Here is an 11,595-nt window from a genome sequence, read left to right as displayed (position 1 = left end):
CTCTCAGCACTGGCGCTGGTCCGGCTCTGCGTGGACCGCCCCGTGATTAACCACATCCACTGCACAGGCGCTCCACTTTGGGCGCCTGAGTGGTTACAGATGCCGCATATTGAATACAGAAGGCTCTCCCTGGCTCCCTTTCCCGCCTGCCGTGCTCACAACACGCACGTGTCCTATTTCCTTTTGCAACATGTAAGTAATGACACGACGTTCAGTTTATTTTGGTTTTATTTTTATCCTCCTGAGGTCTTTGACAAAGGGATTTTTTGGTCAAAGCCTCCCTTCCTCCACCCCCAAACTGAAAATCAGCAGAGCACCTCTCAGAGCCTGTTTGTGCCGCCTAGGATCTGTGCTCCTGGCCTCGTGCTTGGTGGTTTTCTCCTAGCATTTGCTGGGGAATGGCCACCTCCAAGTGCCCTCCTCACATTTCCTGAGAAGCCTCTGGGCTTGGACTTGGGAGAACATCAGGCAGGTGCTGCTGGGCCAGGCTGTGGAACTTCTGGGAAGTTGGTCTTGTAGAGAAGCCCCCGGGGGATTGGGGACATCCTATGTTATGGTCCGCACTGCTTCCTACCTCCTCACACCAGTAAGTAATGATGTAAATACTAGAACTACTATACAGTGGTACGCCGGACACTAAAAGAGACCATATGACATGTTAGGGTATAAAGGACTGTGGGCTGTCATTGAGCAGCAAACCAGCCACCCTGAAGACACAATTCAGAAACAACCCAGCAGAATCTGCTGACTGTAGGTCACCGCCCCTTTACTGAGCTGAGTGAGCTCTTGCGGTTCTGAGTGTGCCTCTCAGGAAGCCCAGGCCAGCAGGTAAGGGCAGGGGATCTTTACGTGCTAACCTTTAAGGTATTATAGGGAGAGGTAGTGCAGGGACGGACCGAGGAAAGTGAAGTGGAAGCAGGGGCTGGGTACCCAGCTTGCCAGTCTTAATTCCAGCCCAGGTCTCTCCAGTTTAGGAACAAACTCTGGGCTTGGCAGCCCACCTTTCCCAGCTGGGTGACCAGCACTGACGGCATTCGCACCTCTGAAGTCATCGCCCCCAAGGAAGGAGGTTTGGGTTTTAAGCTGAAGTTGAAAAGGGGATGTTTAACAGGCCAAGGGTGAGAGACAGCAGGCTGGTCATCTTTCTGGGTTAGGTGAGCAAAAAGAAGGACACCAGCTCTGTGGGTGTTCCTTGAACATCTCCCTGAAGAGCTGGGGTCATGTCTCTGCTGTGACAACATGGCTGGGGTCTGACCTTCTGACTGTCCACCAGGAAACAGCATGTAGGCGGTATTGCTGAGCCTGCCCAGAGGGAGAAGGGGCTCCCAGCCAGATTGGGAAGGACTCGCCTGCTGCTCCTACACAGTGGGGCCCCCGTTTCTCTTCCTTGAACCAGTATTTCCCGAGATTGAGTGACAGCCCAGGAGAGGATGTGGGTCTCACGCAGGGAGCTGGAGTCTTCTCGGTTGTTAAGAGTATGCTGTTTACCCCACCCCTGTGGGAGCCTAGCTCAGGAGTCTCCTGCCCCTGCACATGTGCCGAGTCTTGTACTTGTCTGTGTGTCGGGGGAACATCCCCACGGGCCACGTGTCAGCTCTCCTGCTGGGTCACGTGCCTTGGTCCAGGGTTCACCGTCATCCATTCTGGAGCACGATCTGGTTTTGGCTGTCTCTCCTTCAGCCAGAGAATTCTCTCCAGTGGTCGTGGTTGTGATCTGGTAGCTGTCTCCACTCGGAGCAGTGCCCTCCAAGTGTAAGGATTTGAACAAGAGTTGTGAGGAGTGTCTCAACGCGCCTTTCAGAGGGCAGAGGTCACGTGTCTCAGCCTGTGGAGACCTTTCCAGGACACTGCTTCTCACCTAAATTCCTGTCTCTCCTCATGTGCGCCTACTGGGGACCTCAGGGTTTCCACTTGACTTTACACCTCTTCCCACCATGATACCCTGGCTTTCATGTACAATTGAATCATATATTTTTAAAAACTTGTTTCTTAAAATTTTCTGTCTCTTGCTCTAAATTATGAAAATCAGCATTGTTTTCTGGGGAAAAAAATAACATTGCTTTTTATTTGTGGGTAGGGTTCGAGTGGCATCCCTTTCTGCCATCTTGGCGTAAGCACTGGGCAGGGGCTGAGGGTGAAGCATTGACGGGGTTGGGCCGGCCCTGCCTCAGCGCAGCTGTGGTTCCCCGCAGTTCTGATGTACCTGGATGGAGAGCACCCGTTTTCACCTGAGCCTGGCTCCTAGGAAGCTGCTTACACAGGGGCTGGGTCTAGAACCGCCCATCCTGCCCTTCCCTTACACACAGCCACCCCGTTGTCATATCTACTGTTACACTTCCTCTCTAGGTGTCACTTTTGCAACCTGGCCTTTCCCCGAACCCCAAAAACTCGGCCCAGGGTTCTGGTTTCCCCCAAATTTGGGCAAGGAGAATCCATGCTGTTTCTCCTTCCCTTTTCCTGCGAAGGTCTGGCCTGTTCTTCCTCCACTAGCCAGGACCCAGGGCTCGGGGCTGCTCCAGCCTCCCTGCACCCTCCTGCCTGGGTGCCTTGCTTCTCTCCCCGCTCTCCAGATCCTCTCCGCACAAACTCTGTCCTCACCTTCAGCAAAAACAGCAACCTGGAGCCACGGCGGGAGGGGACACACAGTTGGGGTACACATGGGTAGCATGGTCATGGGAGCAACTGTGATCACAGAAACCACAGGCCAAACTCTGCCTGAAGAAGCCCCAGGAGGCCCTCAAAGCTCTACTAGGCTCCCACTTCCCTCAGCCTGGACAGGGAGATGGCTGCAGGTGGCCAGTGGGCACTAGGCCAGATTGCAAAGTACCCTTTGTCCATTATTTCAGACAGTCCTCACACGATAATCCTGGGAGGGGGAAAGAGCAGGTATCACTGAGCCCATTTTCCAGAGGAAAAAGTCAGAGGTCAATTGTTTTTTCCTAAACCCATAAGGGAAGTTAAGTGTCAGGGCCAGGCCCCAAACTCAGGTTACGTGCCCCCAAGGCCAGAGCTCTTTCCCAGGTCCTTCTCCCATGGCAGCAAAGAGGACAAAGGAGAACTCACAGGAGACGCAGGGGCCTTTATTAGGGTCTGGCAGATGTAGTGGAGATGGAGGTGAAATCCCAGGCCTGGGCCTAGGAAAAGGCAGAGGAGAGGCAGAGGGCCCTGGGAGCAGAGCCCAGCCATCCCTCCTCCACCTGGCAAGCCCTCCCCCATCCCAGATTCCTCACTCCAGCTTCCCCGACTCTAGGAACAAAGAGCACCAAGAACTGCCAAGTAGGACCCTCCAGGGCCACAGCTTGGAGCAGAGTGCAGGACGCAGGCTGCTGTCTCCCCAGCATGGGAGATCAGGGGAGCTCAATGTCTCCCTCTCCGCCAGGATGAAGTGGGGAAGCTCCTTCTCTGTCCCCCAGAACAGAACAAACTCTTGTTCTCTGTGATGGGGGAGAGGGAGTGGGGCTTGGCCTCTAAGTAGGACCTAGGAAGAGGCCAGAGGTGGAGTCCCCGGAGCAGTTTCCGAGACACCACCTTCACACTCGCAGTGTCTCCACTTTCCCTTCCCATCAACTCTGGGGAGCAGCTCAGAGTCTGGGCTGGAGTGACTGATGGGCAGAGGGGATCTGCTCCAAAGACATCTGTGGGTTTCAGAGTGGGAGTTTCCCTGACACAAAATTCAGCTCTATGTACACAGGGCAGCACCCCCGGCAGCAGGGGAGCAGCTGCTAGGGGCTAGTAAGAGTAGCCACCCTTGGGGCCAAAGGGCTGGGCGGGGCCAGCCAGCTCTGGGAGGTAGGCGGGGCTCTCGTCCAAGTGGGACAAAGGGACTGTGTCCTCCTCACTGACGGGCCGGTCAAACTCAGCCTTGAGAGTTGGACGCTGATTGTCCGGGAAGGCCAGAGAGAAGAGGGCCTCGGGCTCGCACACAAACTTATACACGTAACGCTCGCCAGCCACCTGTGGGAAGAGAGGGCTGGGTCAGTGTTGGGGTGGGGAGAGCAGCCCTCCTACAGATGCCCGGGGCACATTTCTCCTCCAGCAGGTTCTTCTAAGAAGCTCCTGTTCTCTAATCTCAACCTCTCCATGCTTTAGGCTTTTCCATTACCATTTATATGTATCACTGTTTTGGGAGAGGGAAATCTTGGGATTGTCCACAGTTTGACTTCTCTGACTGGTTCACTGTCTGCTCCTTCAAACTTGCGAGAGTGCTCTCCTGCCCCCATCACCTTCTCACATCCGCTGCCCCCCACCCCCTTGTCCTTGGACCCCTAACCCCGACCTTCTGCATGATGCCTTTCTCGTAGTAGTATCGGAGTGAGCGGCTCAGTTTGTCGTAATTCATGGCTGGCCGGTTCTTCTGGATGCCCCAGAGCCTGGCGACCTGGGGACAGGAGACAGAGTTTGGGGATGGTGATGGCAGCTCAGCGGAGGAAATAATGGGGCGCAGGTCAGAAAGAGTCCTTGAGATTCTTGGTGCAAATGCTCAGCTGGCCCTGCAGGTAAGCACCAGCCCACAGACCCTGGTTTGGCAGGAATTCAGGTTAAATAAAGCAGCGGTGCTGGTGAAGGCACCTGCCACCAGTTCCCAGGTCCTCTCATCTCCAGGCCCCGAAGTCGTTGGGAGGAGGGGTGGGGACATCTGAGAGGCCCACCTCCTCAGGCTCAATTAGTTTGAACTCCATCCCCCGGCCGGTCCAGGCAATGAAGTGGGCATTTGTCGGGTCATCCAGCAGGGCCACCAGAAACTGCCACAGCTGCAAGGCACCCCGGCGCTGGTAGGACGGTCCCTCTCTGAAGGCTCCCACCCCTTCCTGCTTGATGTCTCCTGGGGAACACGGGAAACAGGCGGTGGAGGGCTTGTGCCCTCTGGTCCCCCAGGCAACCCGGTCCCCTCTCCCCAGGGGTCTCTCCAGGCCCTTTCTCATGAAATGTGATGTGATTCCTGGGGGACACAGAGGGCATGAAAGGTCACTTCTCTGACCTTCAAATTTCTCAGGGACGACGCAGACATCATCTGGGAATGGTCGCAGAGGTTTCTCATAGCCATAGCCTTGAGGAGGAAGTTGCAGGGATCACTCAGATCTGGGGGTTCACTGATACGAGACCCCAGAGAATCCAGAGGGACTCCTTGGCCAGGAGCCCCTCCCCCAAGGCACGACTCCCTCCTCCAAACTTGGAGGGCTTGGCAGGGGAGGTAGGAGGCTGCCTTACCCATGGTCCCGTCACCTGGAGAGGGCCCGGAGAAACCCTCTGCGTGAAGGTACATTGAAGCATACCCAGGGACGTCTGGGGGGGAAGAAAGAAAAAAGGGCCATGTTATAGGTAGCTGGGGTAGGGGCAGCAGTCCTGCACACATTCAAGAACTTCTTCTGCCAGCCTGCTTTCCGGTTCTTTTCCAAGAGGCCTGCCTACCGCCGAATCCTAGGGGAAGTTCCCCCCAGAGGGAGTGAGAAGCCGGAAGCCCTCAACTTGAGGGCGGGGCCAGAGGGCCTGGAGGGCAGCAGCTGGGGCTGGGCAAAGCTGCTCCACAAGGCCCAGGATTCCAGGGAGCAGCTGTTTCCTGTGAGTTTATGGGGAGGAGGAGGGTAGAGATGAACCTCCGGGGAAATGGTTCAGTGTCCCAGCCTAAGATTCCCTTGGAATGGGCTGACGTCCGGTCAGCAGGGCAGGTTCCAGCCCAGTGCGGGTGTGAGGGAGGGAGGGAGAGAGGGAGGAAAGGAGTGGGGGTGGGGCGGGGGGGAGAGAGAGAACACGCATGCATCTATTTGTGGAAGAGGCAGCGGGCACACGGGGCTGTGTGTTTTCAGGTCTGACAGCAGACAGTCCACTCTATTTCATTCCATTCCACGGAATTGACACCTCCCCACCCCACCTGGAGGCGGCCCCGGTGCAAAGCCAGCCCTTCAAGTGCCAGCCCCTTCCCGCCCTACCCCCACCACTCCCACCTATGAATGAGATGGTGAAACCCGACACCTCCGGGAGGCGGCGGGAGGGTGGGCTCATTCATGCCTCCATTTTGTGAATGGAATTCCTGACTCCATTCAGAGAAAGCTGAAGGGGGAGGGGCAGGAGTTCAAGGGCATGTAACACGATCTCCTCCGGTCTACATCCTTTGAAGGTCGGCGGCAAGAGCGTCTCCCTCCTCCTTCCTCCATCTCACTGCCGGGCACGGCTCAGGCTTAGGGCCCGGGCTTGAGGAGAGGTGGGTGCACCCTTCTGGTTCTTGCTGGGGCAGCCTGGAGGATTTGGGGCTCACCCCCCTGCCCCGAAAAGACTGGGCACCAGGAAAAGAGAAATTCAAAAGCTCTGGCCAGCTCTGAGCCTATCCTAATCTCTGAATTTATTTTTTCTAATGCAAGTTTGCCGATAAACTCAAATTTGGAGCTGGTAGCAATGTTAACAGGAGACAAGGTTTTCTGGGCCTTTCCTGGGCGCATGGGGTTTTGAGCTGTAGCTGTTTCTGAACACAGCAGCTGAGTGCATCTCACTCCTGTCAACAGCCAGGTGGAACTAGAATTTAAAGCAGTCCCTACTTCCGGTCTGGCCAGGATGGCGGGTCCTTCCAACCTGGAGGCTCGGAACAGGATGTGAAAAACACATGTGAACCCCACCTTCCAACTGGGAACTGTGAACCTGGCTAGTTTCAAGTTCATGTTTCTCCTCATTAAAATCCCTTTGTATTTTTAAGCTTCTGTGGGGACAGGGACCAATGACACGTCCTATTCATCTTTGTGTCCTCCAACTGCACACACTCATGCTCCTGGCACGGTACTTAAATCTCAGTAGGTAATTAAACCCCCAAGCACCTGCTAAATAGAAACAGGAAGAAATGTCTTAACTTTCCTATCCTATCAAGTCACAAGCTACCCGAGGGCAAGGACCTGCACATGTCACTTATCTCTTATCTGAATATAAGTTTGCTGATTGAAAAGTGACAGTTCTTTTGAATCTATGAAAAGAAGTGGTAGGTGGGTGGGTTGAATGTATGAACTGGTAAATGGATGGGAAGGTAAAAAAACTTGTGGGGAGACATTCTGGGTTTAATGGAACTGATCACATGCCACCCCACCCAGCAATCCCACCAAAACCCCTCCATCTCCTTCCCGGGAGCATCTCTTACCTGAGTCGTAGGAGAAGTCCATCTGCTCCTGTTTGATCACTACCCCCGCCCCTGGGTACCTGTGCCCATTGATTCCACCCTGGCCCACTGCCGGCTGGCCGGGCTGGCCGGCCTGTTCATACAGGGGGTCAAGGTATTCCCGCTTGAAGCTCTGCTGGGGGTAGGGTGGGCAGGGCTCCGACAGCTGGCGTTGGTAGGGGGCTGGGAGAGGTTCCCGGCCCCCTCCCTGAGAGGGTGTGAAGGAGTGGCAGATATCCAGGGGCTGCTGGAAGACAGAGCTGGATGTGGTTGGATGGAGAAGGAAGAAGAGAGATTAAACGAAGCCCTCCTTGTGCCTGCTGCTCCCAGAGCTTACAGAGTGGGCTCCGGGGTGGGGGGGATGTCAATATCCCTTCCTCCCTACCTCCCCCCATGCCAGGTTTCTTAAGGGCAGCGAAGAACACTCAGGGATTGAGAAACAACTGGTGAGACCCGGTTCTCCTTGTCACCTTACCTGTGCTCCCCGAGGTACCCATGGCCAGGGTGGGGCTGGGAGGTGCCAGAAGATCTCAGGAAACTCCGTTGTTCTGCCCGGGGAAAGGGTTGCAGGGGCGACTGTCCGGGGGCACCAGGGACGGGGGACTTGATGGCGATTTGTCTAGGGGGGTCATAGGCACTGGAGGTGAGGGGGAGACAGGGGTGAGGGGGCAGAGAAGCTGGGCGAGCATCTTTGAACGCCTCACTCCCTGGGAAGTCAGGTCACAGGGATTATGGGAGAAGAGTAGAGGGTGCCGGGAAAGGAACAGCATGAGCCAGACTCAGCCCCAAATGAACTTGTTTTTCTCCTTTCTTAATCCTGAAGCTGGGTGTAATCTTTAGAACACCTCTCCCCAGCCCAGAGCAGCTGGGCTGGGTCAGACAGCAGCTTCTCCAGTGGAAACACTCTGCCTGGGTCTTAACACACATCCCTTGAACCCGCTGCTGCATTTTTCATCCTAACTACTCAGGAAATCCTGAGCTATATTACTGTATTACAGGAGCTCGGAAATCCTTTCTGTGTCTAACCTGCATCTCAACTGCTGCCAGTGCTCACAGGTGCCCACCCCCACCCTCCATCCAACGCTTCCCCAGGGCGGGGCTGGGGCTCACCTGGAATAAAGGCACTGCTCGCCATGGTGGTAGGAGAGGGGCGGCTTCCTGCTGCAGGGCAGGGCCCGCTCTGTGCGGGGACTCTGGGGTTCCTTCTTGATCCTGGTCGTGGGGCTGTGGAAAGCTACTGTGGGGGTCGGGAGAGGCAGAGCAAGGCCAGAGAGTGTCACGGGAGAGGCAGGAAGAGCTTCGGACACCTTCTGCTCTTTAAGGATCAGCTGGGTGCCAGTACAGCCTCATCCCCCTTCTCTGGATCTCCGTTGTCAGACACTTCTAAGAACAGTTTGGCTGTTTACGTTATGTGTAGCTTTATACCTCAGGCTAATGTCCAATATGAACCAAAGAAACTGTCTGAAGTTCAACATTTAACGCAATCCCCCCACCCCCCAAACACCTTTCTAGGAGTGAGCACCTCCAACGAAAGGCCTCTGGTTTTCCTGACTGCCCTGTAGAATTCCAAGGGAGAAAAATGTTTTCTTCTTCGGGGCTATGAAGAATCTTTCTTTTTCTGGTTAAGGTTGGATATCAGCCCACTTGCCTGTCAGCTGACTAGCATCGTACACATGCTCCTAATTATCCGAGAAGAACATTGGCCTTTCCTGTGGCCCCTGCTGGGTTCGCCAACTCCAGCCACCAGGCTGAGCAGCAGAGTTGGTTCCGAGGCAGTGAATGTGAGAGAGTCAAAACCTGCAATCGACTGTTCTGTCGTCGATCATTTGTGCCCTGTTTTCGTTTCACTGAAGATGGTTGAGAGCAAAGTATCTGACGTTAAAGCAGCGTTTCTCAACGTTCCTTGTCATGGGGGCTATCCTGAGCATTGTAGGATGTTAGCGGCATCCCTGGCCTCTACCCACTAGATGCCAATAGCACCCCACCCTCAGTTGTGACAACCCCAAATGTCAACTAACATTGCCCCGTGTCTCCTGGGGGGCAAAATCGCCCCCAGTTGCATGAAAGTAACTTAGAATGGTAGAACTGGACCCTGCCGCACTGGTCCAAGCCCCTCGTTTCAGAAATAAGGAAATGGAGGATCACAGAGATGAAGTGTCTGCTCCAAGGTCACATGGCTAGGATGGGCAAGCCCCTATCTGAAGCAAGGTCTTCATCTCCCAGTTATTGCTTGGTCTTTGAGTCCAAACCCAAGAATGGGGCGCCCTGCCCTTCACCCTCTTCTAGAGGACAGAACAAGTTGATCTTTTGTGATTCTCTATCCCTGTGACTCATTTCCTGCCCTCCCCTACTCCCCATTCCCTCTACCCAGGGCCCTCTACTCACAGTTTTCTGAATGGAAATCAGGAACAAACTGCTCATCACTGTCCGGTACCTGAGCTGCAGAGAGAGGCCAGAGGTGAGTCTGGGGTGGGGGCCCTGGATGGCAGCCCCTGGCAGACACCATTATCGCAGCCCTGCAGATTAGCACCAGCCCGAAGCGGGGAAACAACTTTCCTAGGACTGAAGGCAACTCCACCCCAGGTCCTAGCGACCTCCATCTCTGGGTTCCATTAACACCCTGGAGGGAAGGCTGCAAGTTCTCAGAACCCGTCTGAGCAGATTCCAGAGTTTTGTCCTAGATGCTTTGTCTTTTTTTCCCTCCACTTCTATGAGTGAAGACAGCCCTGCCCCTCAGAGTTTACAAAGCTCCCTCAAAGCTCCCAGCAGAGTCACATCTGGGGTGGGCAGGTACTATAAGGAGTGAGATTCTGTGGACTAAGAATCATATGGGAAGATTCTGAATCTGGGCTGGACCCAGGAATCTGCCTTTTATAGAACCTCCCGGGTGAAAGGTAGAAATCTAGAGCCTGGTAAAGGAGATGGAATGGAAGAAAGAGAATGGTTCAAGAGAGGTGATAAGAGGATGACAATGGGAGAGGAGGCTGGGGACACTGGCAGGCCAGGTGCCTTATCGCTCTGATGTGCAGCTAGGAGAGAGAGAAGGGTTCCCAAGCTTGGAGCTCTGAGGAGCACTCCCAGGGTGCCAGCGTGGGGAGAGTTGAGTTTGGGGATTAGGCAGGAAAGCTAAAATAGAACAACAGCTCATCCGTGGCCTCCAGACTGGATATCCGGGCTTTGATTTCTAGCTCTTATCCTGGGCTCACTAACTCCTTCAGGTGGGATACAGCTCAGCACCTCTCCTGACCCCAGAGTCTTTGCCCACTTTTTGCCCCTCTCTCAGGAATAAATAGATCACAGCAGGAAGGGGAAGGGTAGACACCGAGAGGGACCTTCCTATCAATCTGGGAAGAGACTGGCTTGAAGATGAAGCAATGGAACCCATGGAGAGGGGTCTTTTGTTCCCTGGAGACTGCTCTCAGATTGGACAATAGGAAAACTCATGGATAAAATGACCGGAGAGTTGAGAATGGCTGGTAAGGGTGTGGGATATGAGGAGATGGCTGGAGGTCACGGCCACTCGTCCTAGTCTATACAGGACACACCCCAGTCTCTACGGCTTCCCTCCTGGGCCAAGGCTCCATCATTTCTTCCTTGGATGTCAGCCACGACATGTTATCAGAACTCCCAACGTCTACTCTCCCCAAAACTGTCAGAGGGATCTTTTTACAATAGAAATCCGATCACTTCTCTCCCTTGCTTAAAGCATGAACCCCAAACTCTTGCCCTTGGCCTCTGTAGCGCCCAAGTTTCTGGCTCTTGCTTACCTCTCTCACCTGCCTCTCCTTGCCTGTTACTCTCCAGAGCTCTGGTCTCCTTTTGGGTCCTCAAACTTGACCAGCTTGAACCCTCTTCCCCACATCTTGGCCTGTTTTTTTCTGGCCTTTGAAGTGTTAGCTCACTTTGCTTTCTCAGAGGCTTGCTCTGACCACCCAAACCAAAGTGGTCCCTCCTGGCTCTTGATTGCATCCCTCTTTTATTTTTTCCCTAGCACATATGACTACCTGAACTTATTAATTTACGCACATGTAACTTATGTGTAATTTATTGTCCATCTCCTCTACCAGAAAGTTAACCTTGCTGAGGGCAGGGGCTTTGTCTGTCTTATTTGTCTGACTCCCCAGCACCCCTCAAACAAGGTCTCGTTCAGAAGAGACACTCAATGCGTTATTTGTCAACTATATGAATAAACTACAATGACGCCTTGTCCTCAGGCCGGTGAGAGCCAGCAACATGGGCCTGGGAGCAAGAACTGAAGAGATCCTAACCAATCAGCCCTTCCCTCCCCTTTAGGGCTCCCCCTCTCCACCACCAGGTAACATTAGAGGCAGGTCCCCTGAAAAGCACATCTCACAAGGGATGCTTTAGGCTGTGATCAATTGCTTGGCAAGTGGATTCTTCACCAACTTACTTTAAATATCAGAGGTGTCAAGTGCTTTAAAATACACATTTATGCGGGG

The 11,595-nt window shown here is 54.1% G+C and overlaps 1 protein-coding gene across 2 annotated transcripts in view; it reads right to left on the bottom strand.

Annotated features, from left to right (window-relative positions):
• Nucleotides 1-3,179: 3,179 nt before the first annotated feature.
• The window catches only part of ETV4 (ETS variant transcription factor 4), a 14,615-nt gene continuing 6,199 nt past the window's right edge, over nucleotides 3,180-11,595 (bottom strand). Inside the window, exons 5-13 of one of the 2 annotated variants that reach the window (XM_024760797.1) lie at nucleotides 9,521-9,574; nucleotides 8,246-8,372; nucleotides 7,611-7,754; nucleotides 7,118-7,395; nucleotides 5,209-5,283; nucleotides 4,979-5,047; nucleotides 4,650-4,822; nucleotides 4,277-4,378; nucleotides 3,180-3,954 (exon numbers count right to left, since the gene is read on the bottom strand). In XM_024760797.1, coding sequence (XP_024616565.1) covers nucleotides 3,730-3,954; nucleotides 4,277-4,378; nucleotides 4,650-4,822; nucleotides 4,979-5,047; nucleotides 5,209-5,283; nucleotides 7,118-7,395; nucleotides 7,611-7,754; nucleotides 8,246-8,372; nucleotides 9,521-9,574 — 1,247 coding nt within the window. In that variant the 3' untranslated portion in view covers nucleotides 3,180-3,729. Of the gene's footprint in view, nucleotides 3,955-4,276; nucleotides 4,379-4,649; nucleotides 4,823-4,978; nucleotides 5,048-5,208; nucleotides 5,284-7,117; nucleotides 7,396-7,610; nucleotides 7,773-8,245; nucleotides 8,373-9,520; nucleotides 9,575-11,595 lie in introns of both variants that reach the window. The other variant, XM_024760798.1, reaches the window with a different exon arrangement.

Source organism: Neophocaena asiaeorientalis, unplaced genomic scaffold, assembly GCF_003031525.2.
Source record: "Neophocaena asiaeorientalis asiaeorientalis breed wild unplaced genomic scaffold, Neophocaena_asiaeorientalis_V1.1 scaffold30, whole genome shotgun sequence".
NCBI lineage: Eukaryota > Metazoa > Chordata > Mammalia > Artiodactyla > Phocoenidae > Neophocaena > Neophocaena asiaeorientalis.
Note: the sequence above shows the minus strand (reverse complement) of the source record. Positions and strands in the feature narration are given on the sequence as shown.